Raw genomic sequence first — 22,670 nt, 5'->3', positions numbered from 1 at the left:
TTATAGTAGTTATATTCTTGTATATAGGGGGCAGTATTATAGTAAATATATTCTCGTATATAGGAACAGTATTATAGTAGTTATATTCTTGTATATAGGGGCAGTATTAAAGTAGTTATATTCTCGTATATAGGAGCAGTATTATAGTAGTTATATTCTTGTATATAGGAGCAGTATTATAGTAGTTATATTCTTGTATATAGGGGGCAGTATTATAGTAGTTATATTCTTGTATATAGGGGGCAGTATTATAGTAGTTATATTCTTGTATATAGGGGGCAGTATTATAGTAGTTATATTCTTGTATATAGGGGGCAGTATTGTAGTAGTTATTTTCTTGTACATAGGGGGCAGTATTACAGTAGTTATATTCTTGTACATAGGGGCAGTATTATAGTTTATCTTCTAGTTTATATTGGCAGCAGTATTTACTATTGACTGTATCATTAACTATGATAATACCAACTGTGCCTGGAGTTGCCCTTTAAAACTTTAAAAAAAGGAAAGTATGTGTCGTCCCTTGATAGAATTTCCAGAACTTTGCTTTTAATGGTGAGGCACATTAATATGAATATTTATTTTCTTTGAAAGCGCTTTGGACATGGATGATATCGGCTGTGTGCTTATTGTTTACTTCTTTTATGCACTAAATAATTTATGAGACTTTTTTCCATTACCACAGACGGGGAAACGAAGAATCGAACAGTAAAGTGTAATTTCATTGAGTACATTTAGTTGTTGCTAATCTTATAGAGTGAGTTACTGGTATTATTGCTCTGTTGACAGATTACAAGTATAAAGAGTGACATCATTAGGTCATAGGGCAAAATTGTGCATTACTAAATAAAATATTTCCCGCTTCATACATTTACTTTAATTTTACAAAATTTGTTTTATTATCCATAATGGAGGTTTTTATGTTTTTCTTGATGTTTTCATGTGTTGCAGGTGGTGAGTTTTGTAAGTCTTCGTTATGACAGCGCCCCACCATGGATGGTTCTGTGTGTGCTATGGTGTTCAATGGCACAGACCCTTCTCCTTCCATCATTTATCTGGTCCTGCGCCCGGTATCGTGCTGACCTACGCACCGTATGGGAACACTGTGCCTCCATGCTGTCTGACAGTGGGGATGAAGGTAAGATGGTGATCACATTCCAGTGGTAGTCCATTTAATGGTCATAAATTGTCCGGGTTTTGAAAAAAAAAAGTGTGTGCAGAAACAGCGCCACTCTTTTCCATAGGCTTTGTCTGGTATTGCAGCTTATCCCACTGAAGTTAAAAAAAACAAAGGACACTATTGACCTATAATGTGGTCTGTTGGGGTTTCGGTACAGTTTCCGTGATTTTCACAGCAAGAAAAGGGCTACATGCGGCACTATTTTTGCTGTCAATAGTGTTGGAGCCCCCACTTGAGACTGCTGAAACTGATGTGAATAGAGTCTTAGGCTGCACAGCTTTGCAGCAACAACGTGTCTAAGGAGTTTGACAGTAACATGTCTCTTTTTTTGATCAGTTTATGAAGGAGAAGTGATTGGATAATTGAGCGGGCTAGCCGCAGGGAAAGCAAATATCCAGCCATTGCCCTCCGGGTCCATCAGCCGGCATACAGGCTGGAAGTGATAACCATTTGTAATACTAATTTTTTATGCTTTCAGACATTAAATGGAACCAGGGACCCAAGTTACTTCTCTAAACCCTGTGTTCATACATTACGTTATTTTCTCAATTCTGCAGGCTTCAGAGTTTAAGGCTGGGTTCACACGTGGCGGAATTTCACTTAAATTCCGCTGCGGACACTCCGCAGCGTTAATCCGCAGCGGAGCCGTTTGTCCATTGACTTACACTTTAATTTAGCAGTGTTCGATTAGACGATGCGTAAAATTCCGCTGCAGAGCATAGGCTGCGGAGCGGAATTTGGTGTCCGCAGCATGCTCTGTCTGTTGCGGAGCAGTGGCGGACTCATGGCGGAATTTCTCCATTGACTTCAATGGAGATTCTAAGTTCCGCAATGAAGTCCGCAGCTGTCATGCACATGTTATGTGTGCTGCGGATGCGTCTTGCTTTTTTGCCATGACATTTCTTCATTCTGGCTGGACCTATGTATTTCTAGGTCTACAGCCAGACTGAGGAAGTCAATGGGGCTCCCGTAATGACGGGAGCGTTGCTAGGAGACGTCTGTAAATAGTCACTGTCCAGGGTGCTGAAAGAGTTAAGCGATCGGCAGTAACTGTTTCTGCACCCGGGACAGTGACTACCGATCCCAATATACAGCAACCTGTAAAAAAATATAAGTTCATACTTACCGAGAACTCCCTGCTTCTGTCTCCAGTCCGGCCTCCCAGGATGACGTTTCAGTCTAAGTGACGGCTGCAGCCAATCACAGGCCAAGCACAGGCTGCAGCGGTCACATGGACTGGCGCGTCATCCAGGGAGGTCGGGCTGGATGCCGAAAGAGGGACGCGTCACCAAGACAACGGCCGGTAAGTATGAGATTCGTTTACTTTCACTAGGGAAAGTGCTGTCCCTTCTCTCTATCCTGCACTGATAGGGAGAAGGGAAGCTCTTTTCCCGCAGTCCGCAGCAGCTAGTCCGCATCAATTTTCTGCACATTTTGGGCAGATCCGCAGCCGTAATCCGCAACCCGGATTAGGTGCGGCATTGATGCGGACAGTTGCGGAGGAAATCTGCCACGTGTGGCCATGCCCTAAATCTTCCAGCATTCCATAGATATTCAGTGTCTACAAAGAGCTTGATGTGACATAGGAATAATTAACTGCCCCCTGCATTCTAGGAGCTCAGATAACCTGTTAGGGGTGTGTCTATCAACACCAAATAACAACAAACAGAATAGTGAGTGCAGCTCTGGAGTATAATACTGGCTGTAATTTAGAATCAGTACAGGATAAGTAATGTAATGTATGAGCACAGTGACTCCACCAGCAGAATAGTGAGTGCAGCTCTGGAGTATAATACAGGATGTAACTCAGGATCGGTACAGGATAAGTAATGTAATGTATGTACACAGTGACTCCACTAGCAGAATAGTGAGTGCAGCTCTGGAGTATAATACAGGATATAACTCAGGATCAGTACAGGATAAGTAATGTAATGTATGTACACAGTGACTCCACCAGCAGAATAGTGAGTGCAGCTCTGGAGTATAATACAGGATGTAACTCAGGATCAGTACAGGATAAGTAATGTATGTACACAGTGACTCCACCAGCAGAATAGAGAGTGCAGCTCTGAAGTATATTACAGGATATAACTCAGGATCAGTACAGGATAATAATGTAATGTATGTACACAGTGACTCCACCAGCAGAATAGTGAGTGCAGCTCTGGAGTATAATACAGGATGTAACTCAGGGTCAGTACAGGATAATAATGTAATCTATGTACACAGTGACTCCACCAGCAGAATAGTGAGTACAGCTCTGGAGTATAATACAGGATATAACTCAGGATCAGTACAAGATATGTAATGTAATGTATGTACACAGTGACTCCACCAGCAGAATAGCGAGTATAGCTCCGGAGTATAATACAGCATGTAACTCAGGATCAGTACAAGATATGTAATGTAATGTATGTACACAGTGACTCCACCAGCAGAATAGCGAGTATAGCTCCGGAGTATAATACAGGATGTAACTCAGGATCAGTACAAGATAAGTAATGTAATGTATGTACACAGTGACTCCACCAGCAGAATAGTGAGTGCAGCTCTGAAGTATAATACAGGATGTAACTCAGGATCAGTACAGGATAAGTAATGTAATGTATGTACACAGTGACTCCACCAGCAGAATAGTGAGTGCAGCTCTGAAGTATAATAAAGGATGTAAGTCAGGATCAGTCCAAGATAAGTAATGGGATGTATTTACAAAGTGACTCAACTTTTCATGTCGATCATAAATATATATAAAATGTAAAACGCTGTTCAAAGTCGGAATAACACTTTCAGAGATAAAAAGTTGACACAAATGTTGCAGTGTAAATGTTAAAGATGAACTACATTGGATAAACAATCTCTTATTATGGACTTTTATTGACTGGTAATTGTGATTCTGTTTATTTGACTTACAGACAGCGGACGGGATGACTTTACAGATGGCCGTCTGTGTGAAGTTCGCTTTGACTCCAATGGTGCTGCCATAAAAAGACCCCCACATTACTTGGGTGGAGACATGCGAGATGGAAAATTTATGCCTGTAAGACATGTACTTTTGCCCACAGATCGGAGCCAGTACCTACAAGTGCATCGACACCAGGTGAGGAATTCTGCATACTCGTAAACTGGTAGGAGCAAGCAATCAGATTCCAGATTGCATTTCGAAGGGGCCCTCTTTAAAATAAAATAATTAATCTGATAGGCTGCAAGAGCATACTTACCAAAGAGACAGCCAAAATGGATGCTATGCGGCCCAAGGAGCGGGAGGCCCCAACCCTGGTTGCTCTGATCCCCTTTGATATTGGATGGCACATGAACATGTGCAGGTCTCCTCTCTACAGAAGAACAGCATAGTCAGCAAACAAGGGCATAGGGAATTGGCCCATTGGGTCAAAGAAGGGTGAAACAAACAACAGGCCCTTTGGTCCTTGGTGGCAAAACCAGGAACCATAATAGGGGGATCAGACAGCCCTTTACAGAAGAACTGCATTTTTCGCAAACAAAGGGGGAGGAAAATTGGCCCAAGGGTCATTGAGTAGTTTCCAGTGAACGGATTGACTAGGTTATCACGAGTTCTAACTTGTCTGACACACTGGATTCCTTTTTGTTATAGCTGATATCGCAACTTTGACTATTTTTTTTCTCTCCGCTCAGGTTTCGCTCTCCCGAAGGATGTCCCATGATGAAATGGACCTATTCCCTCCTCGATCCTCACCACTTTTGCTCAGGTGGTCTTCCTCGGATGATATACGAGGTGGGCCGGGATCTGTGCGGGGAGGCAGCCCTTCCACCCCTAGACGAGGTCATGACATACAACCTTGGGGTCGCCACCAGCTTCCAGCTCAAGGGGAAACAGATGAAGGTTTCAGCACCCTGCACCACTTCTTACAAGGAGGAATGAGGGGGCCTTCATTAATGGGAAGCAGTTTACACAACTCCTTCTTTCGAGATGAGATCACAGCCTTCATCGATGATACTCCCTGTCCTTCACCTCTTGGGACCCCCCACCGAGTCCGCACAACCCCAAGACCCTCTCCACACCAAAGGAAGGGACTAGAGGGTGCAGTGTCTTTGGCAAGCATGGGAGAAAGACGTCTATCCCTTTGTAGCCCGCCACTTGTCATAACTGAAACCCGAAGGTCGTCTTTGTCTGAAAGGGGGTGCAAAGTCGGTGCTTCATAAAGGAGCGTGTACAGGGTCTTTCACATTTACCTCCTTTACATCAGTCACCCCTGAACTGAAGAAGGGGCTGCACATGGACCCTCCCTTTCAATATGTTCTCAGGCAAATCTGCTGTTTGTGAGAGGGCAAAGAGCTTCAGAGGGGCACACAGTTGACACTGCTTCTATCCCTCAGGCCTCCTATGATACCACTTTGCCCCCCCATAAACACACTACAAATACACTGGAAATATGAGCCAAAAGATGACAAAACAAATAAATTGTGATTTGATTACAAATTTGGTCTGTTGCAATCATGACAAAAAGGTTACACAATGATACAATGGTGCACACAGTTATATTCTTGTATATAGGGGCAGTATTATAGTAGTTATATTCTTGTATATAGGAGCAGTATTATATTAGTTATATTCTTGTATATAGGGGCAGTATTTTAGTAGTTATATTCTTGTATATAGGGGCAGTATTATAGTAGTTATATTCTTGTATATAGGGGCAGTATTATAGTAGTTATATTCTTGTATATAGGGGCAGTATTATAGTAGTTATATTCTTGTACATAGGGGGCAGTATGATAGTAGTTATATTCTTATATATAGGGGGGCAGTATTATAGTAGTTATATTCTTGTATATAGGAGCAGTATTATAGTAGTTATATTCTTGTATATAGGGGCAGTATTATAGTAGCTATATTCTTGTATATAGGGGCAGTATTATAGTAGTTATATTCTTGTATATAGGAGCAGTATTATAGTAGTTATATTCTTGTATATAGGAGCAGTATTATAGTAGTTATATTCTTGTATATAGGGGCAGTATTATAGTAGTTATATTCTTGTATATAGGGGCAGTATTATAGTAGTTATATTCTTGTATATAGGAGCAATATTATAGTAGTTAAATTCTTGTATATAGGGGCAGTATTATAGTAGTTATATTGTTGTATATAGGAGCAGTATTATAGTAGTTATATTCTTGTATATAGGGGCAGTATTATAGTAGTTATATTCTTGTATATAGGGGGCAGTATTATAGTAGTTATATTCTTGTATATAGGGGACAGTATTATGGTAGTTATATTCTTGTATATAGGGGCAGTATTATAGTAGTTATATTCTTGTATATAGGGGCAGTATTATAGTAGTTATATTCTTGTATATAGGGGACAGTATTATAGTAGTTATATTCTTGTATATAGGGGCAGTATTATAGTAGTTATATTCTTGTATATAGGGGGCAGTATTATAGTAGTTGTATTCTTGTATATAGGAGCAGTATTATAGTAGTTATATTCTTGTATATAGGGGGCAGTATTATAGTAATTATATTCTTGCATATAGGGGGCAGTATTATAGTAGTTATATTCTTGTACATAGGGGGCAGTATTATAGTAGTTATATTGTTGTATATAGGAGACAGTATTATAGCAGTTATATTCTTGTATATAGGGGCAGTATTATAGTAGTTATATTCTTGTATATAGGGGCAGTATTATAGTAGTTATATTCTTGTATATAGGAGCAATATTATAGTAGTTATAATCTTGTATATAGGGGGCAATATTATAGTAGTTATATTCTTGTATATAGGGGCAGTATTATAGTAGTTCTATTCTTGTATATAGGAGTAGTATTATAGTATTTATATTCTTGTATATAGGGGTAGTATTATAGTCGTTATATTCTTGTATATAGGAGGCAGTATAAGGGCGGGTTCACACGTGGCGGAATTTCACTGAAATTCCGCTGCGGACACTCCGCAGCGTTAATCTGCAGCGGTGCCGTTTGTCCATTGACTTACACTTTAATTTAGCAGTGTTCGTTTAGACTAGGCGTAAAATTCCGCTGCGGAGCATAGGCTGCGTAGCGGAATTTGGTGTCCGCAGCATGCTCTGTCTGTTGCGGAGCAGTGGCGGACTCATGGCGGAATTTCTCCATTGACTTCAATGGAGAGTCAAAATTCCGCAATGAAGTCCGCAGATCTTATGTGTGCTGCGGAGCGTATTCGTTTTACTACCATGACATTTCTTCATTCTGGCTGGACCTATGTATTTCTAGGTCTACAGCCAGACTGAGGAAGTCAATGGGGCTCCCGTAATGACGGGAGCGTTGCTAGGAGACGTCTGTAAATAGTCACTGTCCAGGGTGCTGAAAGAGTTAAGCGATCGGCAGTAACTGTTTCTGCACCCGGGACAGTGACTACCGATCTCAATATACATGTATCTGTAAAAAAATAGATAAGTTCATACTTACCGAGAACTCCCTGCGTCTGTCTCCAGTCCGGCCTCCCAGGATGACGTTTCACTCTAAGTGACGGCTGCAGCCAATCACAGGCCAAGCACAGGCTGCAGCGGTCACATGGACTGGCGCGTCATCCAGGGAGGTCGGGCTGGATGCCGAAAGAGGGACGCGTCACCAAGACAACGGGCGGTAAGTATGAATTTCTTTGACTTTCACAAGGGAAAGTGCTGTCCCTTCTCTCTATCCTGCACTGATAGGGAGAAGGGAAGTACTTTTCCCGCAGTCCGCAGCAGCCAGTCCGCATCAATTTACTGCACATTTTGTGCAGATCCGCAGCAGAATCTGCAACGCAGATTCTGTGCGGCATTGATGCGGACAGTTGCGGAGGAAATCCGCCACGTGTGGTCATGCCCTTATAGTAGTTATATTCTTGTATATAGGAGTAGTATAATAGTATTTATATTCTTGTATATAGGGGCAGTATTATAGTAGTTATATTCATGTATATAGGGGGCAGTATTATAGTAGTTATATTCTTGTATATAGGGGCAGTATTATAGTAGTTAGAGTCTTGTATATAGGGGCAGTATAATAGTAGTTATATTTTTGTATATAGGAGCAGTATTATAGTAGTTATATTCCTGTATATAGGGGCAGTATTATAGTAGTTATATTCTTGTATATAGGAGCAGTATTATAGTAGTTATATTTTTGTACATAGGAACAGTATTATAGTAGTTATATTCTTATATATAGGGGGCAGTATTATAGCAGTTATATTCTAGTATATAGGGGGCAGTATTATAATAGTTATATTTTTGTAAATAGGAGGCAGTATTAGAGTAGTTATTTTCTTGTACATAGAAGTATTATAGTAGTTATATTCTTGTATATAGGGGGTAGTTTTATAGTAGTTATATTCTTGTATATATGGGCAGTATTATAGTAGTAATATTCTTGTATATAAGGGGCAGTATTATAGTAGTTATATTCTTGTATATAGGGGGCAGTATTATAGTAGTTATATTCTTGTATATAGGAGTAGTATTATAGTAGTTATATTATTGTATATAGGGGCAGTATTATAGTAGTTATATTCTTGTATATAGGGTCAGTATTACAGTAGTTATATTCTAGTATATAGGAGGCAGTATTATAGTAGTTATATTCTTGTATATAGGGGCAGTATTATAGTAGTTATATTATTGTATATAGGAGGCAGTATTATAGTAGTTATATTCTTGTATATAGGGGCAGTATTATAGTAGTTATATTCTTGTATATAGGGAGGAGTATTATAGTAGTTATATTCTTGTACATTGGGGGCAGTATTATAGTAGTTATATTCTTGTATATAGGGGGCAGTATTATAGTAGTTATATTCTTGTATATAGGGACAGTATTATAGTAGTTATATTCTTGTATATAGGGGGCAGTATTATAGTAGTTATAGTCTTGTATATAGGGGGCAGTATTATAGTAGTTATATTCTTGTATATAGGGGGCAGTATTATAGTAGTTATATTCTTGTATATACTTGGCAGTATTATAGTAGTTATATTCTTGTATATAGGGACAGTATTATAGTAGTTATATTCTTGTATATAGGGGGCAGTATTATAGTAGTTATATTCTTGTACATTGGGGGCAGTATTATAGTAGTTATATTCTTGTATATAGGGGGCAGTATTATAGTAGTTATATTCTTGTATATAGGGACAGTATTATAGTAGTTATATTCTTGTATATAGGGGGCAGTATTATAGTAGTTATAGTCTTGTATATAGGGGGCAGTATTATATTAGTTATATTCTTGTATATAGGGGCAGTATTATAGTAGTTATATTCTTGTATATAGGAGCAGTATTATAGTAGTTATATTCTTGTATATAGGGGGCAGTATTATAGTAGTTATATTCTTGTATATAGGGGCAGTATTATAGTAGTTATAGTCTTGTATATAGGGGGCAGTATTATAGTAGCTATATTCTTGTATATAGGGGGCAGTATTATAGTAGTTATATTCTTGTATATAGGGGGCAGTAGTATAGTAGTTATATTCTTGTATATAGGGGCAGTATAATAGTAGTTATATTTTTGTATATAGGGGCAGTATTATAGTAGTTATATTCTTGTATATATGGGGCAGTATTATAGTAGTTATATTCTTGTATATAGGGGGCAGTATTATAGTAGTTATATTCTTGTATATAGGGAGCAGTATTATAGTAGTTATATTCTTGAATATAGGGGCAGTATTATAGTAGTTATATTCTTGTATATAGGGGGCAGTATTATAGTAGTTATAGTCTTGTATATAGGGGGCAGTATTATAGTAGCTATATTCTTGTATATAGGGGGCAGTATTATAGTAGTTATATTCTTGTATATAGGGGCAGTATTATAGTAGTTATATTCTTGTATATAGGAGCAGTATTATAGTAGTTATATTCTTGTATATAGGGCAGTATTATAGTAGTTATATTCTTGTATATAGGGAGCAGTATTATAGTAGTTATATTCTTGAATATAGGGGCAGTATTATAGTAGTTATATTCTTGTATATAGGGGGCAGTATTATAGTAGTTATATTCTTGTATATAGGGGGCAGTATTATAGTAGTTATATTCTTGTATATAGGGGTAGTATTATAGTAGTTATATTCTTGTATATAGGGGTAGTATTATAGTAGTTATATTCTTGTATATAGCAGCAGTATTATAGTAGTTATATTATTGTATATAGGAGCAGTATTATAGTAGTTATATTCTTGTATATAGGAACAGTATTATAGTAGTTATATTCTTGTATATAGGGGCAGTATTATAGTAGTTATATTCTTGTATATAGCAGCAGTATTATAGTAGTTATATTCTTGTATATAGGGGCAGTATTATATTAGTTATATTCTTGTATATAGGGGGCAGTATTATAGTACTTGTATTCTTGTACATAGGTGGCAGTATTATAGTAGTTATAATATTGTATATAGGGGGCAGCCCAAATTTTGGACCTAAAGACAGAGTGGTGGACACTAACTTTAGTAATGGTGCAGTACATTTGGTGGAGCTCTAGAGAGAAAGAGGCCCAATCTGAGATTAGCTATGGACCTTATACACCCCAGTCCCCCAATAATAGTCCATCATCAGCAGAACCCTTCAATCAGAATCTCAGGTTTATAGGTGTCTTAACTACATTTATGGAATATTATGATGATTCCTAAGTAATATATAACTTGTCTGTAGTCATATCCACAATGTGTTATTACCCGCTCTTGTACTGGCACATCTAAATATCTCCATGATGCCACAGTTGGACAGTTGTCCTTTAACTTGTATCTCTTAAAATCTGCTACACAAATATGTTCAGAATTGGCGTCCTCCATGTATCTATTGTTTGGATCTTGGCCCTGGCAGCAGAAACTGGACATCAGATGGCGTCTGTCTAGAGTAATTGGGGTTCAATGGACTAATTATCTTCGTCATTAATTTGTATATTCTGAATGATCAAATATCATTATTTACAAAGATGAGAAGAAAAAGTTCTGGAGCTGTATAGGTGCTTCAAAACAGCTGATTGGCGGGGGTCCCGGGAGTCGGACCCCGACCTATCATCTCCAGCAGACAGTTATATTAAACTTACCCTCCTCTTTGGCCGCAGCAGATGTCCTGACTCCATCCAGGGTCGGGATATTTTGCGCAGCGCATAGCTTTGTGACGTCATGCGCTGCGCACAGTTCTGCGATATCAGGACCTCAGCTGCGCTCCGGAAAGAGGAGGGTAAGTACTGTCAGTTACTGTAGTAACAGGGGCCCGTGTATTTTATTACATATGCCCCAGTTACTATAGTAACTTTTCATTGATGTGGTGCGGGGGGCCGCGGGTCCCACTAGCTTTGAGGCCCGGTCGCTATTGTGACCGCTGCGACCCCTATAGTTATGCCACTGGCATCGGGCATCTGGTGACATGTCAAAACTAAACTAGAGGTTGGCAATCAAATATTAGCAACTATGGAGAACTTTTTCAAAGCTGATCTGTCACATCTCCTGACTTGTCTGTTTTAGTAAATACTTGTATACCCCATAAAATCCCAATTCTGGAGCATCTTTTATTAGAACCCTGCGTTGTGCCATTCCTCTGTTATTCCACCTAGAAATGTATGAATAAATTAACAATGGGTGTTACCATTCCTCTTGTCAAAGGGGTGTGTCCCTACGCAGTCTCACTCTGTCAGCACTGATTGGACATTGCAAGCAGGGCCGGTCCTTAGGGGTGTGTGACCTGTGCCAGTGCACAGGGCACATCACCCCAGCAGGTGGAAGGGGGGCGCTGCACTGGCTCCCTTCCCCTGCTTGTTTCAGCAGCGCCAGGGGCCCGGCGACTCCACAGCTGCCTTTCCGCCCGGGAGTTTCTTCTGTCAGTGGCGTCGCTACTACTGTAGCAGCCATAGCGGCTGCTAGCGGCAACATCGGGCATGAGGGCGCCCGTGCCGCCCGACCCCCATGGCTCGCTCGCAGCGGCTGTGGCTGCTACAGCTGTAGCGACGCCACATTCAATAGTATCTCTGTCCTTAGGACGTAGCTATTATTGAATACTATAGCAGAGCAGGGAGGTATCTCTGCTATCTACTAGCACCACTGTAGCTCCCTGAAGGAGCGGAATCGCCGGCCACATGTGGATTCCGCTACTGGACGGAGCGCTTGATGTCTCTGTCCATATATGGACAGTGACATCAGCGGCAACTCCTGAAGCGGAATCCCCGTCCACAGCATTGCCGACGCTGTGACCGGGGATTCCACTCCAGGAGAAGCCCCTGACGTCACTGTCCATAAATGGAAAGAGACGTCAGGGGCCTCTCCTGGACTGTGGAATTCCCGACGCTGTGACAGGGGATTCCACTTCAGGAGATGCCCCTAATGTCACTGTCCATATATGGACAGAGACATCAAGCGCTCCGTCCAGTAGTGTAATCCCCAGGCACTGGGGGATCCCGCTCCTTCAGAAAGCTACAGTGGCGCAATCTAAAGGAAGGGGGTTTGCTATCTACAAGGGGGCTGTGTGGCACTACCTACAAGGGGGCTGTGTGACTATGTACTAGGCTACAGGATCACGCTGGCCTATGCAGGGATCCCGTCGTTGGCATTGTGGAGCAGCTCAGTTTGTCGTAGGAATGGGGCCTAGGTGAGTACAATTTTTTTGTTTGGGGGCACTGTCTACAAGGGGGAGATGGGGGCTGTATGGCACTGTCTACATGGGGGAGGTGGGGGGCTGTATGGCACTTTCTACATGGGGGAGGTGGGGGGCTGTATGGCACTGTCTACATGGGGGAGGTGGGGGATTATGGCACTGTCTACAGGGCGGAGGTGGGGGATTATGGTACTGTCTACAGGGATGCTGTATGACACAATCTAAAGGAGGGCACTATCTACAAGCGGTGGGGGGCTGTGTGTGGCAGCCAGGAGAGGGTGCGTTATACTGTGTGGACGCCACTAAGCGGACATTATACTGTGTAAGGGCACTGCAGGGGGCAATATACTGTGTGTGGTACTTAGGGGCACCCCCCTGTGTAGGTAACACCCAGTTGTCAATTTAGTAATACATTTCTAGTAGGAATAACAGAGGAACGGAACAATGCAGAGTTCTAAGAAAAGATGCTCCAGAATTATTATTATTATATGGGGAAAATAAGTATTTACTAAAACAGACATGCCAAGAGAACTGCCAGGTCCCCTTTAAATGGAATTTCTATACATATAGGTACAACAGGGCATTGCTTATTGATGGCCTCACCGCCAGCACTCCACCTCCAGGGTTACTCCATGGAAAAAAAGTGCTGCTCACTACGACAATATTGAAGGGGTTTTCCTTCCCACATTCCAAAAGACATAACTTTTTTATTTTTCCGTCGATAAGGCCATATGAGGGCTTGATTTTTGCAGAACAAGTTGCAGTTTTTCATGGTACAATTTATTGCACTATATAATGTACTAGGAACTTGGGGAAAAAAATCTTTGTGGGGTGGAACAGGAAAAACAACAGAGATTCCTCAATTTTTGGGTGGTTTCGTTTTTAAGGCGTTCACCGTGCAGTAAAAACAACATGTTAACTTTATTCTACGGGTCAATACAATTACGGCGATACCAAATATATATCGTTTTTTTTATGTGTTATTACTTTTACAAGGAACAAACGAATTGTTCAAAATAAAATTTGTTTTGTGTGGCCACATTCTGAGGGCCATAACTGTTTTATTTTTCTATCGATTGAGCGGTATGAGGGCTTATTTTTTGCAAGGCGAGCTGTAGTTTCTTTTGGTACCATTTTGGGGTACATGAGACATTTTGATGACTTTTCGAGGCTTAATAGATGTACACAGATGGCGGACCTGAGGGCGTCAGAGAGGTCCGCCCCTCTCATTCTAACGGCTTATATGCCGCGGACTGCTGCATCTAAGGGGTTAAAGGAGCGAGATCTTGCTGATCACACTGAAGATACAGCCGACACGCTCGCTCTATGGAGCGGGCTCAGTCTGTGAGCCGGCTCGATACTCCCCTAACCCGACCTCCACTGTATATATCGGGAAGGAGTTATTGGAGTCAAATTGTAGCCAACTTTCATAAAGATAAAATATTTGCCACAAAGAAACATTATTTCATTACCAAAAAATATTACACCATCATATACAAATGTATGTCATAAAAATCGGGGGGGGGATGCATTCTGTGTCACAAAATTGAATATTTATAGCCCATACCTTATGTTCACCTTCTGTGCCGCGCCTGTGTCTACAGAGAATACGTTAAAGGCTATGTAAACCTTTGAAAGCGATTTTTTTTTTTTATTAAATAAGAAGGTCAGTGTGTTTGGTGCAACTTTATAATTTGTTTTTATTAAAAATGATTCTTACATTTTGAGATACAGCTGCTTTGTATCCTGTATACAGAGCAGCTGTATCGTGCGCTGAGACCCGAATCCGTCAGGTCTGCAGGACTGACGGGTTCAGTGTCAGCAGGTCCTGCCTGTATCAAGCTGTTACCGATCACATCTAAGTTCATAACTTACATGTGATGGATAAGGGCACGTTCACACGTGGCAGAATTTTTCCGCTGCAAATGTTGGTGCAGATTTGGGGCAAGGAATCTGCACCAACATTTGCATATTTGACCGGTAATTCAGACGTTGCAGATATCACAGCGGACGCGCCACAGATTTCAGTTTTTGCATTGCAAATGCTGAAATCCGCAGTGAAATTCCGCTGCTTCTCCGCAACGTCATGAGCTGGTGCGGAGGGGAAATTCTGCACCGCAGCCTGATTTCCACACAGTTATTTTCCGCAACGTCTGAACTAAGTTTCCTAAAAATGTCTAGAAACAAATGTAAAAAACGGCTGCTGAAGAATTCCACTGCGGACTGTCCACAGCAATTCCGCCACGTGTGAATGTGCCCTAACAAGTGGATCCTGCGTATCAGAGACACAGGACTCGCTGACACTGAACCCGTCAGTCCCGCTTCAGGTCTCAGCACACGATACAGTTGTTCTGTATACAGGATACAAAGCAGCTCTATCTCAAAAGGTAAAAATAATTTTTAATAAAAACTAATTATAAAGTTGCACCAAACACACTGATTGACCTTTTAATTGAAAAAAATAATCACTGTCGAAGGTTTACATAGCCATTAAAGCATTGTATATTCTACTCCTTATACAAGCCAGTGAGGAATTTGTGGGCTGGGAGACAAAATAACAGTAATTTCCGCACCAAGGAGACCAGTACTGGGTGAACTGGTTTCGTTTCTTAGAGATATTTCCTGCTTCCTGCAAAACTAATACAAGCAAGACAAAGAGACAGACAGCTGCGAGACAAAGTAAGAGAGGGCAAGAGACGGCATTCACATTGAAGAGACAGACAACTGGAGTGCGGAACAAAAGTCTGCAACAAGAACAGTCAGAAAACAGATAAAGAGACAGCAAGAGACACTACAAGGGAAGGCAGCGAACAACAAAGAGACTGACCGCAACAGCGACAAGTCAAAGGACAAGAAACAAAAAGTGACAGCAAGAAACTGTAAAAGAGGAAAAGAGACAGTCAGCGAGAAACAGAGACTAAAGCAAAGACCCTGAGAAAGACTATAAGAAAAGAGAGTGAATGTGAGGTTATAATAGAACAAAACCTACAAAAGGAGACCACCGAGACCGTGTTTGGGAAATATTACAACTCTGGTTATTGTAGGAATGAGTACAGAGGGGACCAACGAGACCCCATCACCTGCTGTCAACATGGACCCCGAAATCCCCAGGCTCCCCATGTACACCATGGAGCCCCGAGCATCCTTCACCCCACAGTATATTAATCCAGAAATAAAGCAGAAGTCCCCGAATGAGGACTACTTCATATTCAGGGTAACTGTGACTCTCATCATTCTGCCACTTCTCAGTTTCTTGTCTTATGTTTAGGACTTCGAGCTTAGCAATGACGTGTTGTGATTGTCTGGGATCATCTCCATCTTGTCCTTCTCTTCTACTTTTTCCTCGCAACTCTTCCACCATTATCGTCTTTTTCCAATGGGCTGGATCTTCTCATAATTTGTCTATGTGGTTCAGGTGTGCTTCAAGTGGAGGAATAAGCTGGTAAGAATATATTCACATATAGACAGAGATAGACATCATAGGGTCCTTGTGCAGGACCAGTATACGGGACCCTTGTTCTTGGGTCTATCCGAGGAGATGATTATGAGGGCCACCCCTGATCTATACTGAACATGTTTAGGTCCATTCGGAATCTTTGTTATCATTGCAAACACCAGACACATTATAAATAAGATTAAAAAGGTTATTTGTGATCCATCACATTAGAAATGGACCCTGGTGTCAAGTGATTGGCCGCAGAGTCACCTCCATATGGGGTTGTCTTCTGCTGGACCTTCAGGGTCAATTATTGTGAATAAGCCTGGGCACATCCGTGGGTCCAGTGGTGCTCTCCTGGGCCAATTTTACTCTGGTCATGGGAATTATTAGCACTAGGGTGCACTATTATTTTCTTGTTCATATGGTGCCGGCCCCCCCCCCCCTCACCTTGCCTATAGGGCTCCTGTGCAGCTATACAGTTTGTATATCCACCCTCTTAGATAGATACAACGGAGCTGAGTTTATCGAGTTGCCGATGTTTAATCATCATGACACCATGCTCTGTGGTTATGCCTACTGAATTATATATTAAAGGCTAATTACCTTTGTAACTTTCTAATTACTTTTTATAAAAAAAATATTTTTTACTTTGTGAGATACAGCTGCTTTGTATCCTGTATATAGAGCATCTGTATCTAGCGCTGAAACCTGAATCCGTCAGGTAAGAAGGCACTGACAGGTTCAGTGCCAGCGGGTCCTGCGTGTCTCTGACAGTTGATAACTTAGATGTGATCGATAACAGGTGGATCCCTACTGGCACTGAACCCGTCAGTCCCGCAGTCCTGACAGATTCAGGTCTCAACGCTAGATACAGCTGCTCTATGTACAGGATACAAAGCAGCTGTATCTCACAAAGTAAAAATAATTTTTAATAAAAAGTAATTACAGAGTTGCTTCAAACACACTGATACACATTTTTATTTTATTTTTTAAAAAAGTTTTCAAAGGTGTACATAGCCTTTAACTTGACGAGGCACACAAAAAAAAACCACCGTTTCACCTCTGCTACATCTGTAGCTCCTCAGACATTTTGATTGGCTTTGAAACACGTATGCTGGAAAGTTCTGCGCACAATAACATGCGCCTTCTCTCTTACTATCGAACAACTATCCTGCAACGTATTATCCTACAACTGTCCTTCCTTCTCCACCTTTTCTTCTCCCTCCTTGTACGTTCTAAATGTGACTCCATTTTTTTTACCCTATAGCCAACAGCCGTCCAGCAAGCTGTACAAGACATCCAAAGCCGTTTATCTCCAGAAGACGATGGAAACATGAGGAGCTCCTGGATCCTGGCACAGTAATGTTTCATTTGCCCATTTAGATTACTTCCTAATATCTACATTACGTTGGCCATAGATGCCCCAATAATGCGCCCCCCCCCCAAGACGGACCATGACATTGGACCCATCATTGAACTGTGTCAAACAATGGAAACCTGTTCAGAACATGTTCTGCAATTTCTCAAAAATGTACCGTTCCCCATCGCTACATCTCCTCATAATGTCCTATATGGGACAACACAACGCTTGGTGTATCAGATAGATGTTCGGCTTTACTCCCCTTGATTGCTTTCTCTTCTTCCTCCTGGTGTGTTCCTTCACTTATCACTTCGTTGTCTTCATGTTATATCTCACGCAGGATGAGTCACTGGGGCACGGAGTGTGAAGTTATTGCTTTTCTCTGCGACCGATCACTACTGATCTGTTACTATGACATTGTGGATCTTGGAAGATCTCGCGTGTTTCGTATCCCTCTGAATTACATCGACACAGTGATATGGGGACCTCTGTCGTATCCCACCCTGGCTCTTAATAAGTAAGTGTTTTGAAGACCCCAACAAAGCAAAGAAATGGTAAAACTGTGATATCTAATAGGACTTTGAGGTCTACTTGGTCTTCTTGTATCAAAGTTCTGGAGATACTAACCCTTTACTCCTTTGTGTTCTCCAGACGAGAGGGAAATGCCATGCAGATAAAGTGGGACAAGCTCCGGGGACCTCCTTCACTCCTATCATGGTGGAATCCCTGGACGGAAGATCTGTCATACATCAATCTTATCCAACACCCAGGAAACCCGACCGAAAAAAACTTGAGAGACATGTGTCAGGTGAGGGGGAAGCTTTTAGGGCATGACACACAGGGCAAGTGCCCAGGGCCCCCATAACCTTAATATACCATTGACCTCTTCACTGCCCTAGAACGCCAGGGAATGTAAAATAACCCTTTCTCTGTCTTAGACCACCAGGGAATTTAGATTTAACCCTTTTATTACCCTAGACCACCAGGGACTTTAAAATTATGAGAAAAACGGTCTAAAAATAGAGAGCGATTGAGCCCTAATTTGCTTTTTGCCCAGGGCCCAAGGGTCTGTGAACTTCAGTCTTTTAGACAGGCCCAGTACAAGCAAAATGTCTTTTCATGTCCATCATATTTCTTACACCTCTAATATCTTCTTCATTTTAGGGATGAGGAGGAGGATACAGGCCAAGAGTTAGATAGAGGAAGTATCATAAGCCAGAGCAGCACAGAGTATTTCAGGAGGAGAGTGAAGTGGGGGCAGTGACCTGGGTGACTACTGGGTGTTACCAGTTTGGAATGTGTCCCTACATATTCTAACACTGTCCAATCAGTGCTGACAGAGTGAGACTGTGTAGGGACACACGCCTTTGACAAGGGGGAATAGTAACACCCAATTCATTCATACATTTCCAGGAGGAACAACAGAGGAACAGCGCAATGCAGAGTTCTAAGAAAACATGCTTCAGAATTCACTAAAAATAGACACGTCAGGAGTGCTGACAAGTTCACTTCAATTTAGGGACCTGGTCTTGGGTCTGAATTAGTTTTGGGGTCTGATCTGGGGTCTGAAATTAATTTGGGGTTTGGTCGGGGTATAAATTTATTTTTATGTCTGGTCTGGAGACTGAATAAATTTAGGGGTCTGTTTTAATTTTGGTCTAGGGTGGGATGCCTCCACATCCTGCATTTTCTACTTATGTGGCTGATAGTGTGTGTAGTACCATTGTCCCCCTGATCATTTGTCAGGCCATGCTGGGAGTTGTACTTTCTCAGAAATTTAGTTTTTTTTTAACGCGACCCGACCAGCATGTGTACCCTCACCCTAACTTTCACATGGATCTAGTAAGTGCTTGGGGGGGAAAGTTAAGCAATCAAATATTTGCTCTGGAGCCCAGCACTTTCTTGTTACCCACCTGGTGCAGCAGAAGGGTTCCCCCAGCAGCACAGATTATTTCAGGAACTAGAAATAGAGATATGTCCAATGGAGACAATGGGAGGTTGTAAATAATAGAAGGAGCAGGATACGGAGCACAGAAGGAATATGAAGTAGAGAATCATGTTGTTCTGATCTTTCAGCTGGAGAACTTCATGGAACAACTGGTGGAGATGGTGAAGACGGCGCATGAAAGCAGCCCCCTCCCTGGTCGAGCCAATGGTCTGCTGGTTCTCCACAAGCCTGTGACTATAGATACATCCCTCGGACTCGTCTCTTTATTCAACCACAAGGCCCAGTTGGGTTACGCCAAGCCTCGATGGGGATTTGGATTCTGAGCAATGAACTTGCCCCTTCCATGAAGTAGCAAAGGAGATAAATATCCTGCAAACACAATTGTAGTAACGGGATAGACATGGATTACTTGAATTTTCGGTGATTTTTTCCCCCCACTTTGACCCGACCCACCCTCGAGAAGCCGCCTACTTCTCGATTATATCATATCTGTTTGGCATGTAGAAAAGACGGAGTTTATAATAAATGTCATAACACCTGGAGCTATCTGGAGGGATACATTGTGTCATGAAAAGGTCTGCAACTTTCTGAAATACTTTGTGTTACAATTCCACACCATTTTCACAATCTCTGCTTGTTGACAGTGAATGGTACCATTGTTGTTTACATTCAGATCCTGATACTCATGGGTTTGATACAATGTAGATAAGAGCTATCAACTAGTCTCTAAAGGGGTTGTCTGATTTGGAAAAGTGGAGAGCTGCTAAAAGGATCATGTGGACCCAATAAGTTTGTGTGCTATATGGATAACACTTTTATTGCAATGGGAACGGTGTAGTACTTCATTTCTCCTGTGGCTGTGCTGCAGGGGGAATGAACACTTGCTGCCAGGTTTCTCTCACTGATCACAGCTGATCGCTAGGGATTACAGGGTTACTTAGCTTATCTCTTGGTGGACCCTTCTAACAAAAAAATATTGCTCAAAGTCGAGAACCCCTTTAAGGCACAAAGCTACCACGAAAATGTAGGTTTGGCCGTGTAACTCTACTTTTACACAATGTTTTATGTGAGTTCTAAAGCTGGTCATACACATTAGAGAGAAGTCGGCTGAACCTGCAGATTTTGGATGTCTAATGTGTATGAGGGTGTTCCAACTCACCCCTGATGGCAGATCTAGGGGGAAATAAAAAGAATATTGCCCAATCTATAGGGTGTCTGGTAAAATAAATGGCAAATGTTAGGTGGGGGCCCTGTTGCAGATTTAGCATTGGGGCCCAGATATAGATTTTGCATGGTGGCCCACCTCATTTCCATATGCCCTCTGGAGGACTGGTGTGACCATGTACTTACTGATTGCCCATTCAAGTGTGGGTGCCAGCAGCTTCTCCCACAATATCCGCTGATTAGTGGTGGGTTTTGATTTGAGGAGAAATCATCCTGACGGGAAAACCCTTGAAGTTGTAACAGCCAATAGTCTTTCCGTAGACAAGGTGACAACAATTATGTGACCAATGGAAATCTGTTCCGTTGGTTAACATATTTATCAAACATGCTAAGAAGGTGTATGAGACGAGAAAAACATGACTGCCTTCTTCCAGAAAGAGCGCCACTCTAGTCCATGGGCTGTGTGTGGTATTGCAGCTCTGCCAGATTGAAGTGAATACTGTAGTACAAGCCTATGGTGTGGAACTATTTTGGAAAAAAAGCCGCCGTGGTTTTTTAATGTCATACAACCCCTCAAATCACTATTCAATGGTCATAAACATTGGAGCAAAGTATCTCAGATGTTTTATTCTAAAGTCCAGAACGCGGCAGTTTATATCTACTGAAAAGTGGCACAGATCAGGGTGCGGGGGTTGGGTATATTGCTTTGTCTGTAGGCAATGTTGTGCACAGCGGCAATAATCTGCAGTCCCGATTTTCACACCACAGTCAGGGAATTGCTCTGCAGAATATCAGCGATGCACAGAAAGAGGCGGCCATACACCGAACAATAACGGATAATGATACAACGAGAAAACACCAGGCAGCCAGGGGTGTAATAATAGCGAGTGCAGAGGTAGCAGTCATTCCCGGGCACTGGTGTCCAAGGGGGCCCAAAGACCCCTCTGCCACAAAAGAAGACAGCAGTATTATAAATGGCACATGGTTGGTAGGGGCCCTGCATCCCGCTGTGAAGCTATCTGCGGGAACAGGGGACCGGGCACCCTCATTCTCAGGATCGACTGGGGAGTCTTCTCAATATGCCCTAAATGTCTGTTGTGGGAAGACCCCTTTAAGACCAGGATCACACACACACAGTTGTGATGCAGTTTTTGACCAAACATTTTGAGCCACAGCCAGAAGTGGATCCAAATGGAAAGAAAGATATAAAGAAAAGACTGAAGCATCGACTTACTTTTGTGTCCACTCCTGTGTTTGGCTCAAAAAACGGAGCCAAAAACTGCATCAAAACTGTGTGTGATCGATCGTGGCCTAAGACACAATGGGGCAGATTTATTAATGTTGGCTTAGAGTCTAAAGCTGGAGGCGCTGCGCTAAAGATGCGCCAAACCTATCAATGAGGCGCGCTAGGTTTATAGATTCTGCACACATTCGACTGCTTTCCCTTTTTTACGCCACCTCTTGGGTTGTATAATTTAGACCAGTATTTTGCGCCACAGCAGTGATAAATCTGGTGCATATCACGACGGCTCAACAAATCCATGCCCATATTATAAGTATACGACCCATACATGTCAGAATTTTTTTTTTTTTTTTTTTAAGCAACGAAAATAAAATGTGCCAAAAATATGGCGCATTATCAGCCAGAAACGAGACGCAATAGCATCAATAAATGTCCCCCATTATGATAGGGGGTTTCTATGCTGTAGCTAGTTTGCTACATTGTATACAGCAGTCTCCCCATATTTGTTACATTGTATACAGCAGTCTCCCCATATTTGTTACATTGTATACAGCAGTCTCCTCATATTTGTTACATTGTATACAGCAGTCTCCCCATATTTGTTACATTGTATACAGCAGTCTCCCCATATTTGTTACATTGTATACAGCAGTCTCTCCATATTTGTTACATTGTATACAGCAGTCTCCCCATATTTGTTACATTGTATACAGCAGTCTCTCCATATTTGTTAC

At 41.7% G+C, this 22,670-nt stretch overlaps 2 protein-coding genes across 2 annotated transcripts in view; both read left to right on the top strand.

The window, feature by feature from the left end:
• Positions 1–5,620, top strand: part of GPR162 (G protein-coupled receptor 162) — a 37,416-nt gene extending 31,796 nt beyond the window's left edge. Inside the window, exons 3-5 of the mRNA XM_075842341.1 lie at positions 949–1,135; positions 4,090–4,274; positions 4,829–5,620. Coding sequence (XP_075698456.1) covers positions 949–1,135; positions 4,090–4,274; positions 4,829–5,356 — 900 coding nt within the window. The 3' untranslated portion in view covers positions 5,357–5,620. The remainder of the gene's footprint in view (positions 1–948; positions 1,136–4,089; positions 4,275–4,828) is intronic.
• A 9,784-nt stretch (positions 5,621–15,404) lies between these two features.
• On the top strand, positions 15,405–20,065 carry LOC142663593 (tumor protein p63-regulated gene 1-like protein). Its single transcript, XM_075842340.1, has 5 exons — positions 15,405–15,996; positions 17,489–17,580; positions 17,922–18,098; positions 18,233–18,389; positions 19,658–20,065. The coding sequence occupies exons 1-5, from the start codon at positions 15,829–15,831 to the stop codon at positions 19,850–19,852; spliced, it is 789 nt and encodes a 262-aa protein (XP_075698455.1). The 5' UTR covers positions 15,405–15,828; the 3' UTR covers positions 19,853–20,065.
• Positions 20,066–22,670: the final 2,605 nt, after the last annotated feature.

This window comes from Rhinoderma darwinii, chromosome 11, assembly GCF_050947455.1.
Source record: "Rhinoderma darwinii isolate aRhiDar2 chromosome 11, aRhiDar2.hap1, whole genome shotgun sequence".
Lineage (NCBI taxonomy): Eukaryota > Metazoa > Chordata > Amphibia > Anura > Rhinodermatidae > Rhinoderma > Rhinoderma darwinii.
This window is presented reverse-complemented; position numbering and strand designations above follow the sequence as displayed.